Raw genomic sequence first — 15,952 nt, forward strand, 5'->3', positions numbered from 1 at the left:
GTCAGGGTTGTTTTTAAATTCAAAGACGGTCAAGCTGTTGATGAAGAAGTTGGTATAGATCATGAATATGATGGTAAGTTTTCGGTCAAAACTCTGTTATTTTTGATTGATTAATTGAGGCAAGGGGTGACTTTTTCATATAAAAGCATTTCGAACGAGACAGGGTAATAGAGTCAAGGCTTGTATTTGAATTCAAAGACGGTCAAGCTGTTGATGAAATAAGCCGGAATTGAATACGATGGTAAGGTTTCGGTCAAATCTCTGTTATTTTTGATTGGTTAATCGAAGCAAAGGATGACTTTTTTTCATATAAAAGCATGTCGAACGAGACAGGGTAATAGAGTCAAGGGTTGTTTTTAAGTTCAAAGACGGTCAAGCTGTTAAAAAAGTCGGAATTGAATATGATTGCAAGTTTGATGTCAAAACTCTGTTATACTTGTTTCGCTAATCGAGGCAAATAGAGTGCCTAAAAACACAAAAGCCTCTAAAAGTAAGCATAGGTCAAAGGTTAACCCGGGGTCCACTTAAGGCTTTTTTTTTTGTAGACTGACCGGGACGATTTAGTGGCCCGGTAGTACATGGTAATATTGCTTTTGCTTAGGTGGACTGTAAAACAATCCGCTAGATTTTAGTTGTAAAAAATGGATGAGGCAATAATGTTTTTATTAACAAATATTATAGATCTGTTATTCATGTTTGCTCCCGAATCTTAATTATATTTTTCAACTACAAGTAGTTTTTTTGCTATCTGGAATTTTTGTGCTTTTCTTTCAAAATGGCGACCTCGTCAAATGCGCCTGGTCTAGTCGGTATATCGCGATAGATTTAGAAAGCCCCCTAAGTGGTTTGCGTGATGACGTAATAGGAACTTCTTTGTAGCGTGATTACGTAATTTTGAATTTGTTTTCGTGATAACGTGATCAGGGGCCAAAACTTGATCGTGATTTGAAAAACTTTTGAGCCGTGATTCGTGATTTGGACTTTTTCAAAGGGGAACGTGATTATACAATTTTTTTGCTGATTTGCGTGACCGTGGTTGAAGACAAAAATTTGCGTGATATATCGTGATCAGAGTTAGCCTCATTTAGTACTCAATTATTATGGGGCTCTTCCAGAAAATGTACATGGGGGGGGGGGAGGATACCCAGGGGGTAGCGAAAAATAATCAAAATTTGCCTTGTCCGTCCGGTAAATTTCTCTTTTCCGGGGGGGTCAAACTGATGTTTTTCTGGGAGTAAAACCCCTTGTCCGAGACGCTAAAAGTCACTTTGTCCGGTTGGTAAATCACTGAAAATTATTATATATCCTCCACCCCAATATTCAATTTTTTTCTGGAAAAGCTGACATACAACATTGTTTCAGCGTTCATCTAACGTTATATGGATGTTATGAACATTAGATAAACGTTGAAACAACGTTGTGTCTTTTATTCTCATTCTAGCCTTGTTATGGACAGCACCAGAGCATTTGGATAATATAAAAGAAGAACGATCTAAGGAAGGCGATGTTTACAGCTATGGAATTATCTTACAAGAAATCATAACCAGAGGGTCTCCATATTCGATGTATGAAAACTTGTCTGCTAAAGGTATGTTTTTTAAACTCGGAATTCATGAGTTAGAAAAACCAAGTTAGATGAAAACCGAGTTAGCAAAAAACTGAGTTAAGGAGTCAGCTAACGAAAATTTTGACGTCACAAATAAAATATCTAACTCGATTTTTTTTGTCAAATTAAAATTTTCGAGTTAGCTAACTCGATTTCTTTTGTCAAATTAAATTCTTTCCAAATTTTCGAGTTAGCTAACTTGTCTGCTAAAGGTATGCTTGTTTATTTGGAATCATATTGCCAACATGCCAATATGACGTTATTTCTTAAGTTGTTTAGGACACCCCTGTGCCAACACCCGCTGGGACCCCACCCCCACTGGGAAATTTGGCAAAAATGCATCCGCGGCAGGAAAAATTACCCTGAAATTTCAGCCCCACTGGGAAATTGACTTTGATTTCACTCCCCATTCGAAATTCAATGTTCAAAAATTGCACTCTAAACCCATCCCCACTGGATTTTTTAACCTTTGGAACAATAGAATTTCTATCCCAATTGGGATTTTAATAGATGTTTTTATCCCACTGAAGAAAAATGTTCCACCGGGGCTGTGAGACAGGGCTGTTTAGAGCTTTTATTGGAGCTACTAGAAAGTTCGGTGTTATCAAAAAAATGCGACAGGGGTATCACTAAATTGTGTTTTGTTTTCAATAAAAACTGCTGTGTCCCCTGATTTTGCATACTTTTAAGCTGAGAAGAATATACAGAACAGGGGAATCTCTTATTACAGAGTTCAAAAAATAATAAATATCATCGAACGGTTTCGAGCAGAACAACTGCAAATAGTCAGAGCAAGGGGGTCAAGTTAATCGTTCTGTATGATGATTTTAATTCACTAATTGGGACGAGATGGAGTTTTTACAAGCTCTTATTTGATTTGGTTGGTCGTTAACCATAATAAAACAATTTTGTTACTTTTTCTAAAGAACGCGTCATTTTTATTACTTCTAATAACCAATTATTAAGGTATCTTATAAAATCTCCATCTCATCTGCACTAATTAATAGCAGCATGAATAAAAACCTGGTCTGGAAGTCGGGTTGTCTTTTTTTTCGAGGATGAAAAATTTTTTTTACCCATTCGTTTTGGTCGTGATCAAAATTGACGTCAGAGATTGGTCAATAACTTTTGGAAGCCACTGCAGTGGAGTAGCTGCTGCTGCGACGTCACCCAGCAAAAATTCTGTAGATCGCCCATTTGTTTTGATCACGACAAAAATGCAACCTTTTTGCTTGCGTTTCCTGACCTTAAAGTTAGGAGACTTCTTATGTATACTAACTTCAAGAAATGACAAGTGTTATGGGGAGGCTTTAAGAAGAATTAATGCAAATCAGATTTGAAAGTTTTAAAAAAAATCTAACTTATTTTAGAAATCCTTGACCGCGTGAAGAAATGTTCAAACCCTCGATTCCGGCCGGTCGTACCGGAAGATTACGGACATCCCGAGTATCATGATCTGATGAGTCAGTGTTGGGAAGAAGCTCCTACGTCACGGCCTCGTTTTGATGAAATCATGAAAGCTCTGAAGAAACTAAACGGGGGAAAGTAAGTGTGCAACTCACAACGTTGTTTCAATGTTCATCTGACATTATATGGACGTTGGGCAACCTTGTTCCCTTCTGTGTAATATCAGTTTTTTATTGCTTACTGATAGGGCTAGATAATACCCTGGCATTAGCTGGTTTTCGAACGCGTAAGATTACGTAGTCCAAAAACAAAACGTCAGATTTCATTCGTTCTTCTTTTTGAAGCCGTTGCATTTCAGTGTAACTTTGTAACGTCAGATTTTTTATGACGTATTGTTTTGAGAAGTTCCCCCTCTGAGAGGGAAACTCGCATCAGCCAACACCAGGGTATTTTCTGGCGTCTATCAGTAACGTAAATAAAGTAAAAATAAAGCCTGGAATACACGGGGACGAGGTTGGGACCTTGGGAACATTATAAAAACGTTGAAAGAACGTTGTGTGTCAGCTGGGTGTGTTTTCTTAAACTTTTTCAAATGGTCTCAAGGTCTTTTCTTTCTATTTCATTTTGCTTCCTTGAACTGCAACTTGAAGTACACTGCATCACCTATTATGTCTTTTGTCAACATTATCCCCATAATATTTTCAAATAGAAAAACCCGACATTGTATGTAACGTGATCAAAATGATGGAGAAGTACACAACATCTCCAAGAACCCAATTTTTGTCCCTCTATTCAACAATTCTTAATATTTTCCATGAAAACATCAGCATTTTAAATAACTTGATCAAAATGATGCACATCAAATTATCTCTTTAGTGCAATATTACCTTTTCACATATTTCTCGCTAGAAACGATCAATATCTCTTTAACATTTTACTCATTAGAAACATTAGCATCATTGATAAAATATGATCAAATTGACATAGAAGTGCACGACATTTCTAAATATTAATTGTTATCTCTTTAATGCAACATTATCTCTTAATATTTTTCTCATTAGGAACATTAACATCGTGGATAACATGATCAAAATGATCGATCTAATTATCTCTTTAATTTAACATTATCTCTTTAATATTTTACTCATTAGAAACATTAACATCATTGATAACATGATCAAATAGATGGAAAAATGCAGTGCATTTCCGCAATATTAATTGTTATCTCTATAGTGCAACATTATCTCCTTATTAATTTCCAATCAGGAAAATATTATGGATAACATGATCAAATGATCAATTTAATTATCTCTTTAGTGCAACATTATCTCTTTAATATTCTCCTATAGGAACATTAACATCGTGGATAACATGATCAAAATGATCAATCTAGTTATCTCTATAATAAAATATTATATCTTCAATACTTCGCACTAGAAACGATCATTATCTCTTTAATATTTTACTCATTAGAACCATTAACATCATTGATAACATGATCCAATTGACGGAGAAGTGCACTGCATTTCAATAATATTAATTGTTATCTCTATAATGCAACATTATCTCCTTAATGATTTCCAATTAGGAAAAACATCGAGGATAACATGCTCAAAATGATAAATCTAATTATTGCTTTAGTGCAACTTTAGTGTAGCATTATCTCTTTAATATTTTCCCATAAGGAACATTGACATCGTGGATAACCTGATCAAAATGATCAACCTAAGTATCTCTTTAGAATTATCTCCTTAATATTTTTCTCATTAGGAACATTAACATCGTGGATAATATGATTAAAATGATGGAGAAATACACAGACCATTTGGAGGAGTTGGTAGCAGAACGAACAAAGCAATTGGAGGACGAGAAAGCCAAAACAGATGAATTGCTCTACCGAATGTTACCGAGGTTGGTCTTCTTTTTCCCGGGGGGGGGGGGCACTCGATTCAAAAACAACCATACGTGTGTCCCAAATTTAGGCCTTTGAATTCGGACCCTTACAGTGCAGGGAAAATTTTGCAATATTTGATGGAAAAATCGACCCTTACGGTGCATTTTGTTGAAAACTTTTGACCATTTTCAGGCAAAATATGGTCAGATTTTCGAAATTTTACAATCTTAGAGTGCACATTTTTTCATCTTTGCTGATTTCGATCCTTACAGTGCACTTTGGGAAGCTTGGAAAATATACCCTCAAGGGCCGCACGTATTACCTTGAGTGCCCCCGAGCTTTTTTCCAAACCCTTCTCTGGATAAGAGTAATGTTATTCCATAAATTAACCTTTCCAGCGTGCAACATTTTTTGAAAAATCTCACAATTTTGAACTTTTCTTTTGAAACTCAAAACTTTGAGTGTTAAAGCTTGTAGCTTGAGAGCTTCGACAATAGTTTTGTACCATTGAAGGTATTTTTATATTCTTTCTAAAAGCATTCAGTTTAGCCATTTTAAATCAAGTGGTCATGAGCTATGGCCTTAAGTCTGAGACTTGGTATATGACTCATTTTGGACGTTCATGTACGTCATTCGGGTCTGAAAGGGTTAAGATTTTGATGATGAAAAACTGTCACAAAATAATCCATTTTTGAAAATGTCTTGTCTTAAAGTTATTTAAAATCTTTGAAAGCAGGTCTGAGTTACCTTTCACTCCTCTGAAAATATATCAAAATCCATCCTCTTGATTTGAAATGACTGAACTCATACTATTTGAAAAATGTTTTAAAAGCCTTTACAAATGGTCACAAAATTCACAATATCACAAAATTCGCCTTTATTTGCGTAAATGCGTAAATTCAAAAAAATTGCGTGAACTAAATCTAATTTTTGAACGGCGTTCATATAATGCGTCACATTATCCTATCCCCAAATTTGATAAAAATCTTTCTCGATTTTGCCGAAAATGTCTCCAATATTGTCCTTAAAATCGAGTTTATATGAATTTCTATAAATGTGTCAACTTATATTACACAGGCTTATAATACACAGGCTGCAAATTAAAGTCTGAAGACAAATCACGCTTTTACTCGAAATTTTTTATGTGCTTGGTACATGACATTTATTTCTGATTGGTTCGAATTTATTGACACTAATAAAGTTATCAGCTGTAAGTAAGTAAAGAAAGTAACATGAGAATAAAATCACGTGAACTTTTTCGAGTATAATCACATGTTTTGAGTGCATTGATATAATTTTGCAACCCGTGTATTCTTCTTGTTCCACTTATAGAACCGTAGCAGAACAGCTGAAACATGGAGAAGCAGTGAGCGCTGAGACGTTCGATATGGTGACAATCTTTTTCAGTGACATTGTTGGGTTCACCAAACTGGCTGCCGAATCCACTCCAATGCAGGTAGGGTTTAATGGTTAAAATGTTGTTATAGCAGACTCTTCCAAATTGCCCTGGTCAAAATTCTTGATAAGATCTTGGCAATTTCTTGGAAGATTTAATATGATCTTGTCTTGCAAAGTCGTATTTTTTTCGTTTATGATCTTGGAAAATGTTCTTGTAATATCTTGTATGATTCTATATTATCCAAGATCTTGGATTTTTTCGGCGATATCTTGGTAAGATTTTCTAAGATCTTGTCTTGTAAAGTCTTGCTTTTTCGTTTATTATCTTGGAAAATGTTCTTGTAAAATCTTGTAAGATCCTATATTATCCAAGATATTGGATTTTCTTAGCAAGATCTTGTACCAGCAACCCATAACGAATCACCGCAAATGTCGAGTTTCGTTTATAGGAAGTGTAAAGACTCAGTTTTATTCAACAGATTAGAATATTACAGTGACGTAGCCGAGAGGGGCGCAAAATTTGTGTAGGAGAGAAGATTTTTATGATATAGTAATTATCTATGAATACCATGGGTGTTCAAGCTAATTGCTGCTTGAACGTGTGAATCATATAAATGTTGTGTTGGTGAAATAAAGAAAGACTGGAAAAGAAAAGAAATTTTACTACTTCTCGCTGGAATGCCAGAGACTCGTTCAAGCAAAAGTAATAATTTCCTTTGTTTTCCTGGGGAAGGTCTGACGTTCCTTGAGATGTTGGAAAGCGTGCAGTGTAATTACTTAACAATGAGTTTTAAAAATCAATGTGAATGATTAGAAATGAATACATGAAGGAATTTTTCATCAGACAAACTTATTTATTCACAACACAGTAATTTGTTTGATGTATAAGGAGAAAGAAAATGTTTGCTTGTGAAAGTCATTAACGATTATCCAAACGAAAATGAACTGACTATACATATTTGAACAAATTAAATTAAAAACCCTACATTTGTATATTTTTCCAATACGTGTAATACGGCTTTTTTTCCATATAAGAATAAAAAATATTCTAATGATAAGTGGCATCCCGAAAAGAATCTCGGTTCACAAACCTATTTTAATTGCTCATTTTACTTAAATCATATCGACTTCAAGTATGCTTGACATCTTCAAGCGTCCGTGCAAACTCACATAATAGCAAACAATAGAGAAAATCGTGCATTCAATTGTTCACCATGTTTCAAGCAGATAGTGTGAAAACACCCCATGAATATGTAATTACAGATGTAATAAAAATCTTGGCTACGCTACTGAAAGGGAATCAAAAAGAAACGGACTACTAAAATGGCGTGGGTGTGGGTCATCTTTGGCTAGACTTTGTCATATAGTCTTTCCTACATCTTGATTGTTCTGACTTATATCTTTCATCAATTTACAGGTTGTTGATTTATTGAACGATTTATACACGTGTTTTGATCAGATTGTCGACCAGCATCATGTTTATAAGGTAGGTGAACTAACTAACACTCTTCGTTAGAATAAAATCCACTCGGCATCCATAATAGCGCGTTTATGTGTTTGTATATTTGAGGGAGGCTAAGTGGACTGAAGCGATTTTGAATAACCCGCATTTCTGACCCGCAAAATCTAGGACGGTAAAAGTAATGATTTACCACTGTCCTCAGTCAGTCAGGATATAGACAAATAACAAGCTTAACATCTCCATCGCAGAAAAACACATATACATAAACAAATGTTGGAATAGCGTTATTACTTTTAAAGCCTTCAAATCATCTTAACTTTTTGAGATAAGCCCTGATCTTAACTTTTTGAGTTAAGGCCTGATCTTAACTTTTTGAGTTAAGCCCTGATCTTAACTTTTTGAGTTAAGCCCTGGTCTTAACTTTTTGAGTTAAGCCCTGATCTTAATTTTTTGAGTTAAGCCATATTTTTTTTGCCGGGGTTGGGGGCTTACGAAGCTTTGTTCGTGATGTCTTCCGTAAGTTCCAAACCTGGCTTCGAATCTTTCTCACTTTAGGCATGATGAGTGACGTTATTGAAAAATCTTTCGTGTCAAAAGTTACCTTATATGACAAAGATCAAAAGTTAAGGGCTGGTACAGGAAAAGCCCCCCTCTCCATATTTTTAAACCGCCTTTAAAAGACAAGTATTAATAAATCAATAATTTTGACCATTTCATTTAAAGGTAGAAACGATTGGAGATGCATACATGGTGGTGAGCGGTCTCCCCGAACGAAATGGAAATCGACACGCGGGTGAAATCGCACGCATGTCTCTCGACCTGTTGAGTGCAACAACCACTTTCGTTGTGAGACATAAGAAAGAGTATCGCATACAGCTAAGGATTGGCATTCACTCAGGTTAGTTTGTTTCAATTTTTTTCGTGATATTTATGACGTGATGTTTTATACAAAAGCACCCAAACAAGCCCAGGCGTTTGCCACTGATTTTAATAAGAGCTAGTGGAAAATCGCCCAAAGCTATTATGGGTGCTTAAGTCTCAAACATTACGTCATAAATACATTTATTAGTACGGGCTCTTCAAACATGAAAAGTGTAAATTTGAATAATCTGTAAAATTTTAAAAGTTTTATATTTGTCGTGGTGGGATCTCCTGCCTTTGAAGATTTTTAGAAATTGGTAACTTGGTTATTTAATTTTTCTAATCAACATGGTTAAGAGCATCCCTGTGTCACAGATACGTTGGGATCCCTACCCCACTGGAAAATGTAGCCAAAAATTCGGTCCCCGTTTGGAATATAACCTACAAATTCAGCCCCACTGGAAAACCGACTTTGATTTCTTCCCACTAAAATTCTCAAAATTGTTCCAATAAGGCTTAGAATGTAGCCTAGAAGCCAACGAACCCCTCCAAAATTAAAATATTCAATGAAAGAAAGTGGAAGTGCTAAAATTACCATTCTCAGCCGAACTTTAAATTCTGAGAAAAACTTAAAATACACAAAAATGCCAACATATTCTGACCACCATTCTAGGTTCATGTGTTGCTGGAGTTGTCGGATTTAAAAATGCCGCGTTATTGCTTGTTTGGTGATACTGTGAACTATGCAAGTCGTATGGAGTCTAGTGGACTGGGTAGGTTACTTTCATCGTTGCTTTTTGATTGGCTCTTTTACAGAATACTGAAATATGATTGGCTAATAACCTATTTCATATGATTTGTGTATCTGTTATATGCTATTTTCAATTCAATAGACCTTATCGGAGTTTTTGATTTTCTAAAAAAAGCGATGCACTGTAAGATTGTTTCGAGGGTATTACAATAGGAATTCCCAAGAGGTCTCTATTGTAATACCCTCGTAACAATCCCACAATGCATCGCTTTTTTAGAAAAATCAAAAACTCCGATAAGGTCTATTTACAAGAGAAAACATAAATATGTGCAGATTTCCCTCTGAGAAAGACGTTGAAAATTTTGATTCTTTTTTTTCATTCGATTGAACTATTTTCCATTGCTGTTGTCTTTTTAATAATCATATCTAAATTTGCAAATGAAGGACAACCCATTGACTTTGAAGCCCCGAAACTCTTGAATGGGAAATGAAACCACTCACCCCCCCCTCCAAGACCCGTATGGTTTTCTTACAAACGCCGGATCGAAAGTATAATCTATCGCAAGATTTTGAAAAAATATGTCAACAGATTTTAGTGAATTTCAGAAAGATTCGAATTACAGAGAGCTAAACCACTTTTTAGTTGAAGAGACAAATACTTTATTACGAACTATAGGAAGATTCGAATAACAGAGATTCGAATTAGAGAGAGTTGGCAGTGATCATTTAAACTTACAATAGACCTTATCGGAGTTATTATTAGACAGTTGGATTTGATCATTTAAACTTTTCATTAAACAATTCCAATCATCTTTTTCTCCTCATTTTCAGCATTAAGAATTCACGTCAGTCCAGAATGCCATGAGGTTTTGACTGAACTTGGTGGCTACCATCTTATCGAGCGTGGTCCTGTCTCTATGAAGGTAGGTTGATTTTACCTGAAAACTGTTTCCCAGACGACACACAACGTCAAAACAACGTCTATGTGACATTCATAACGTCCAAATAACGTTATTTGGACGTTAAAACAACGTTGTGTGCCAGTTGGGCTTTTAGTGTGTATACACGGATTTCCTTTTCGCAGATTCATGTAAGAAAGTCACGAAAAAATACCGAGTAAACGCTCTGATTGGCTGACCTTAAATTGAGCTCATTATAGACAGAGGCTCATTTTAAATTAACATTTCACGGTCGGGTAGTACAGTTTGTAGATCATTCGCTTTACCCAGCTGGCACACAACGTTGTTTCAACGTTCATCTAACGTTATATGAACGTTGGGAACATTAGATAAACGTTGAAACAACGTTGTGTGCCAGGTGGGTACAAACCAAGGGTTGAGGGTTCGGTCCCCTTTTCACAGAGAATGGGTAGCATAGATTAGATAACCTGATCTAGGCGGTAAGAAGTTGTCAGGAGCTAAGAATAGGTATGGCGCTCAGCATTTGACATCTCAGGTCTAGCGCAAATAGTAAAGGGTATAGACTGCCTCACTCCCGGCTCCATGAACACTCTCTAATTCGATCTTAAAGGGACTAAAAATTTTCTTCGAGTTACATAAAAATTTGGATAGTAAAGCTTCGGATCCGGCGGTACTAGGTTTGCGTGATGACGGTATGTTTCTGAGCCAAAGTTCGAAAATTGACCTTTAGAGACAATAAATTTCGAAAATTTTGTCCAGCATTTTTTGACGTTTTTGTCACCTTAAATTTCAGCTAAAGATTTTCAAATCTTAGTTTACCGTTTACAGTAAGTTTCAAGAATTTCAAGACCCTTTGAGAAATGATTTTCGATTTTAATAATTTGGAACCATTACAGAGACCCAGATTTTGTACCCCTTTGAGGGACTTTCGAGGGTTTTAAAAAAGGGAAATTTATTTTTTTTTCAGGGCAAAGGGACCATAGTGACCTACTTCTTAGCTGGTTATGACGGTTTCGACAAAACCTTACCTGATCTTCAATTCGCTGCTGGTTTAGAAGAACACTCCTTCAAGTAACACGCCGCGTGTACGCCAAACAGATCTAGAATACAAGGCTAGCGAAAGGAGAAGTGGAGGAGAGCCTGTCGTTCTAATCTATAATGGGTTATGGAAAAAGTAAACAAGTAGTAGGGGGAAATTTGTTCGTTTTTTTTGAGGTCGCTCGATTTTTTTAGTCAAAGCACTTGTTATACATTTTTGGAAAGCTAAGGGGTAGGGGGATCAAACTAACTTGGGTGCCAATTTTTTTTCGCACACTTTGGTGTGATTTTCGGACAAATACGACGGTCTCAGGCAAAAATCATAGGGTGAAAAATTAATAAAAATTTCAGCTTGAGAAAACGGAGACCTGTTGTTTATTTTTGGAAAGCTCTCAAAAAATTAAGATTATTGATATATTGCGAGTATAGGTGATTTCTTTACCTAACTCGAGATATTAATCCTTAAAAAACAGTGTTTTTCAGTGTTTTTCAGCCAGAAACAGCTGTTTTGTCCAGTTTTTGCGCTTTCGGAAGCTCAATATCTCGAGTTAGGTACTGAAATCACCTATACTCACAATATATCACTAATCTTAATTTTTTGAGAGCTTTCCAAAAATATACAACAGGTCTCCGTTTTCTCAAGCTAAAATTTTCATTAATTTTCCACCCTATGATTTTTGCCCGAGACCGTCGTATTTGTCCGAAAATCACACCAAAGTGTCCGAAAAAAAATTGGCACCTAAGTTATTTTGATTCCCCTACCCCTTAGCTTTCCAAAAATGTATCACAAGTGCTTTGACTAAAAATATCGAGCGATTTTACAAATTTCCCCCTACTAAAGCTCTTATGCTTTGAGCAGCAAACATTATTGAAAACAAAGGTTAAACATGTTTTGTTGAGTTATGAATCCGCCATTATGGAAGGAAACGTTCGATCTGCAGATTCGAATGTTTTTTGCTTCCATAATGGCGGTAAACATAAACATAAAAACCTCCATACCCCACATGAGGTTGTTATTCTTTTGTGTGAAGATAAACAACGACTCACCGTGTCTCATAACTGGCACACAACGTTATTTCAACGTTCATCTAACGTTATATGGACGTTGTGAACGTTAGATGAACGTTGAAACAACGTTGTGTGCCAGCTGAGCTATTTCAAATGAAAGAACTTTTCGATAACAACATAAAACAGACGTATGGCTGATTTTAAAACAATTTTATCAACGCAACAAACGTTTATGTCATAAATGTACGAGAGTAAAGGAACGTGAAAAAAAAACACATTCAAATTCAGATACTTTAAAAGACAATGAAAAACAATGGGTGAGCGTAAAACAACACCATCTATTGTTGCTTACTGGTGTCCCAAGGCAAGGATGAACAGAGTAATTTTTCTGCGCTATCTGATGTTGGATTTCCGAATTATAAGATTGAGAAATTTCAACCTACAGTTGACTCTCTCTAATTCGAACTCAAACGAGAAATCTTATTTGTTCGAAATACAGAGGGATTCAAATTATAGAGAGTCTTTTAAGAGGGTTTTTACTTGACGGAGACTGAAAAAATATTCGAAGATTCGAATAATAGAAGTTCGAATAAGAGAGAATTTTACTGTAATTTACTATTTAAATACATACTTAAAATATCTGAATCCATTCGATAATTTTTGAACACTTATTTCGAATTGGCCTTTAGTCCAATGGATCTATGTATGTCAAATTTGTTATCTAATTTTACAGGTTTCAACTCGTTCTTCAGTGAACTCCTTCTAACTCGAACTTTTACTATTCGAATCTTTCTATAATTCAAACTAAATTTTCGGTCCCCCTAAGCTGTTAAGTAATATAAAATAGTCTCTGTAATTTGAATTTTTCTCTGACTCGAAGAGAACTTTTGGTCTCGTGACGATCGAATTAGAGAGAGTCAACTGAGAGAGTTGGTCTTTACAGAAAATCTTCATCGATTTACAGAAAGATTCGAATTACAGGGAGTATTTTATGCTAAAGGACCCAATATTTTAGTTCGAATTACAATAAGATTTTGGATTTGCAAAGTTTCGAATTAGAGAGATTATTTTGATAAAAATCACGTACTTAGGAATCTTCGATTACAAATTGACTCATGGATAGTTAAACAAATACTTGATGGATAGGACACCCCTGTGTCACAGACCCGATGGAACACTCCCCCCCTCCACTGGAAGAATTGGTCAAAAAATCGCCCTACTGTAATATATACCCTAAATCTCAACCCCACTGAGGAATTGCACCCTGATTTTATCCCGGCATTGAAAAAATTACACTCCAAAACCATCCCCACTGGCTTTTCTGAGCTTAAAGACAAAAAACTTCTTCCCCATTGGGATTTCTAGAAAAATTGCCATCCCACGGAGAGAAAAAGTTCCACCGGGGGTTGTGAGACAGGGGTGTGTTTTAGGCAAGTGTTTCTAAAAAGCTGTATTATAAAGCCAAAACACAGATACTGTATTACTTCGAATAAAAGCCCCGGACGTTTTTTAGATATTTTTGATTTTTGGAGGGGCATTTATTCAAGGGGCGTTTGAAGGAAGGGGGCGTTTGTTCGAAGTAATATGGTAATTAACTCTAACAAGATGTGTCCTGTAAATATATTATGTAAATGATAACTTGTAATTATGAAACATATTTTTAGTACAATGATATAGTGATGCCAAAGTAAAACAAATAAAAAACCTGGTAATTCTTCTTGTTTTTATTTCATCTAATCTCTTTTTGACCTTAAAAAACGTTTCCAATAATATCTATAACCATTTTACTAGTGGCTTCGAAGGTCTTCATATTTTTTGGTTTCTTAACTTTTAGTTTTGTCTCTGTTCTGATTTGTCTCGGTTTGCTACTTTTGTTCTTGTCGCGTTGCGTCACGTTGAGTAGGTGAAATGATTCTCATTTGGTTTGAATGTTTTTTGACTTTAAGCTTAGCATTTGTCTTTCTGAATTTTAATTAGCTTTTTCAGATATATGGGTGTATTAATCAATGAAATAAAAGAAGCGAATCTTTAAACTTTTCTCAGGTAAGAAAAAGTAAAGCTGTAGAATACACGCCGTATTTTTGACGACGGATTGAATTTAGCGATTTCTTTGTTTTTGAGTGATATATCTTTCGAAATCCAGTGGAAAATTTTACTTTCAATCTGGAATTTATAAAAAAACGATAAAAGGGTAGCAGAAGCTCAAAAGACAATCTTTCGCTTTGTCATTTATCGTTCTTCAAAATACCATGTTGACGGTTGTCATGACAACAAAGAAAGAACATGGTATCCATTTGCTGCGGAGCTGCACTGTTGATGTTGTTGCAGATGTTTTCGTTGCAGTAAGACACCTAAATATTAAGAGCAATTAGTATTAATGTTACCCCGAGGGGGGGGGGCGGCACTTAGGCAAAATTTGGTATGGAGACGTGCCACTGACCAGGGACCCTTTTTAAGGCTCTGAAGATATCTGACAGGGCCCGAAATTTACTAATTTTCAAGATTTGTATCTGACAGGGTATTTTCTAATAATTTTCAGGGTGGAAATAATTATTTTTTTCAATTTTCCGTCTACTTTTAGTTCTCTTTGGTCACTTTTCACGGTGAAAACGGAAAACAATTTTTCGATTTTTCTTTCTGGGTTACAAATTTAGCAAATAATTGAATCTGACAGGGTCCATTTTCCAAACTCCAGTGACACGTCCCCATCGACCGTCAAGGTCAGTGCCCCCCCTCCGGTGATGTTACTTAGCTGAGCTTTTTACACTCAAGGAATTTGCCATTTCGATTTCACGAGAACTCGTTTTTCGAGAAAAGCCGAAATAATTTCCCAAAAATCGGTAAAAATTGCCTAAATGGACGGCAACTTTCCTTTAAAGGGAAAACTGACCCATTTATGTTTAAAGTTTTTTTTGAAATTCACAACAGCAGCATTAGTAAATGTGTGTGTCACGTGTCCTAAGTTCTGCGTTAGAAGAAACTAAATAAACATTTTTGTATACGTGAAATAACTCTGATTCATAAAAAAATCACAAATTTATACAACAAAACTTTGGTTAAAAAATTTATAAAGGATTAAAAATTTATTATAAAAAATGAATATACAGTGTCCCTGAATGTATCAAAAAAATACAAAAGTTATGTTCAGAAATAATAAAGCTTCTATAACGAAGCGATTAAAATCGAATATCGATTCCATAATATAATATCTTCAAAATAAAGTATGATCCTGTGTCAAAGTTAACCATGTAATAATATAATAATCTAGTGTAATGTGTAATCCATTTCTGCTTTATATTCATACCACCTCCCCTCATATTAGGAATAAACCCCTGAAATAACATAGTAGAGTGATTTACCCAGTTGGCGTGATAACCCAGTTGGCGTGATAACCCAGTTGGCGTGATAACCCAGTTGGCGTGATAACCCAGTTGGCGTGATAACCCAGTTGGCGTGATAACCCAGTTGGCGTGATAACCCAGTTGGCGTGATAACCCAGTTGGCGTGATAACCCAGTTGGCGTGATAACCCAGTTGGCGTGATAACCCAGTTGACGTAAATTTCGACTTTGGGTACTAATTGGACAAAATCTATAGCGTTTCAGAGA

The 15,952-nt window shown here is 35.6% G+C and overlaps 1 protein-coding gene across 1 annotated transcript; it reads left to right on the forward strand.

The window, feature by feature from the left end:
- Positions 1-1,485: 1,485 nt before the first annotated feature.
- LOC136821849 (retinal guanylyl cyclase 2-like) lies at positions 1,486-11,745 on the forward strand. The gene is given in 10 exon segments (XM_067078093.1): positions 1,486-1,588; positions 2,977-3,151; positions 4,784-4,924; positions 6,240-6,363; positions 7,723-7,791; positions 8,491-8,665; positions 9,302-9,327; positions 9,329-9,401; positions 10,211-10,302; positions 11,267-11,745. Coding segments are annotated over 10 exon segments (1,008 nt in total). The 5' UTR covers positions 1,486-1,563; the 3' UTR covers positions 11,375-11,745.
- Positions 11,746-15,952: the final 4,207 nt, after the last annotated feature.

This window comes from Clytia hemisphaerica, unplaced genomic scaffold (genome assembly GCF_902728285.1).
Source record: "Clytia hemisphaerica strain Z4C2 unplaced genomic scaffold, Clytia hemisphaerica genome assembly, whole genome shotgun sequence".
Lineage (NCBI taxonomy): Eukaryota > Metazoa > Cnidaria > Hydrozoa > Leptothecata > Clytiidae > Clytia > Clytia hemisphaerica.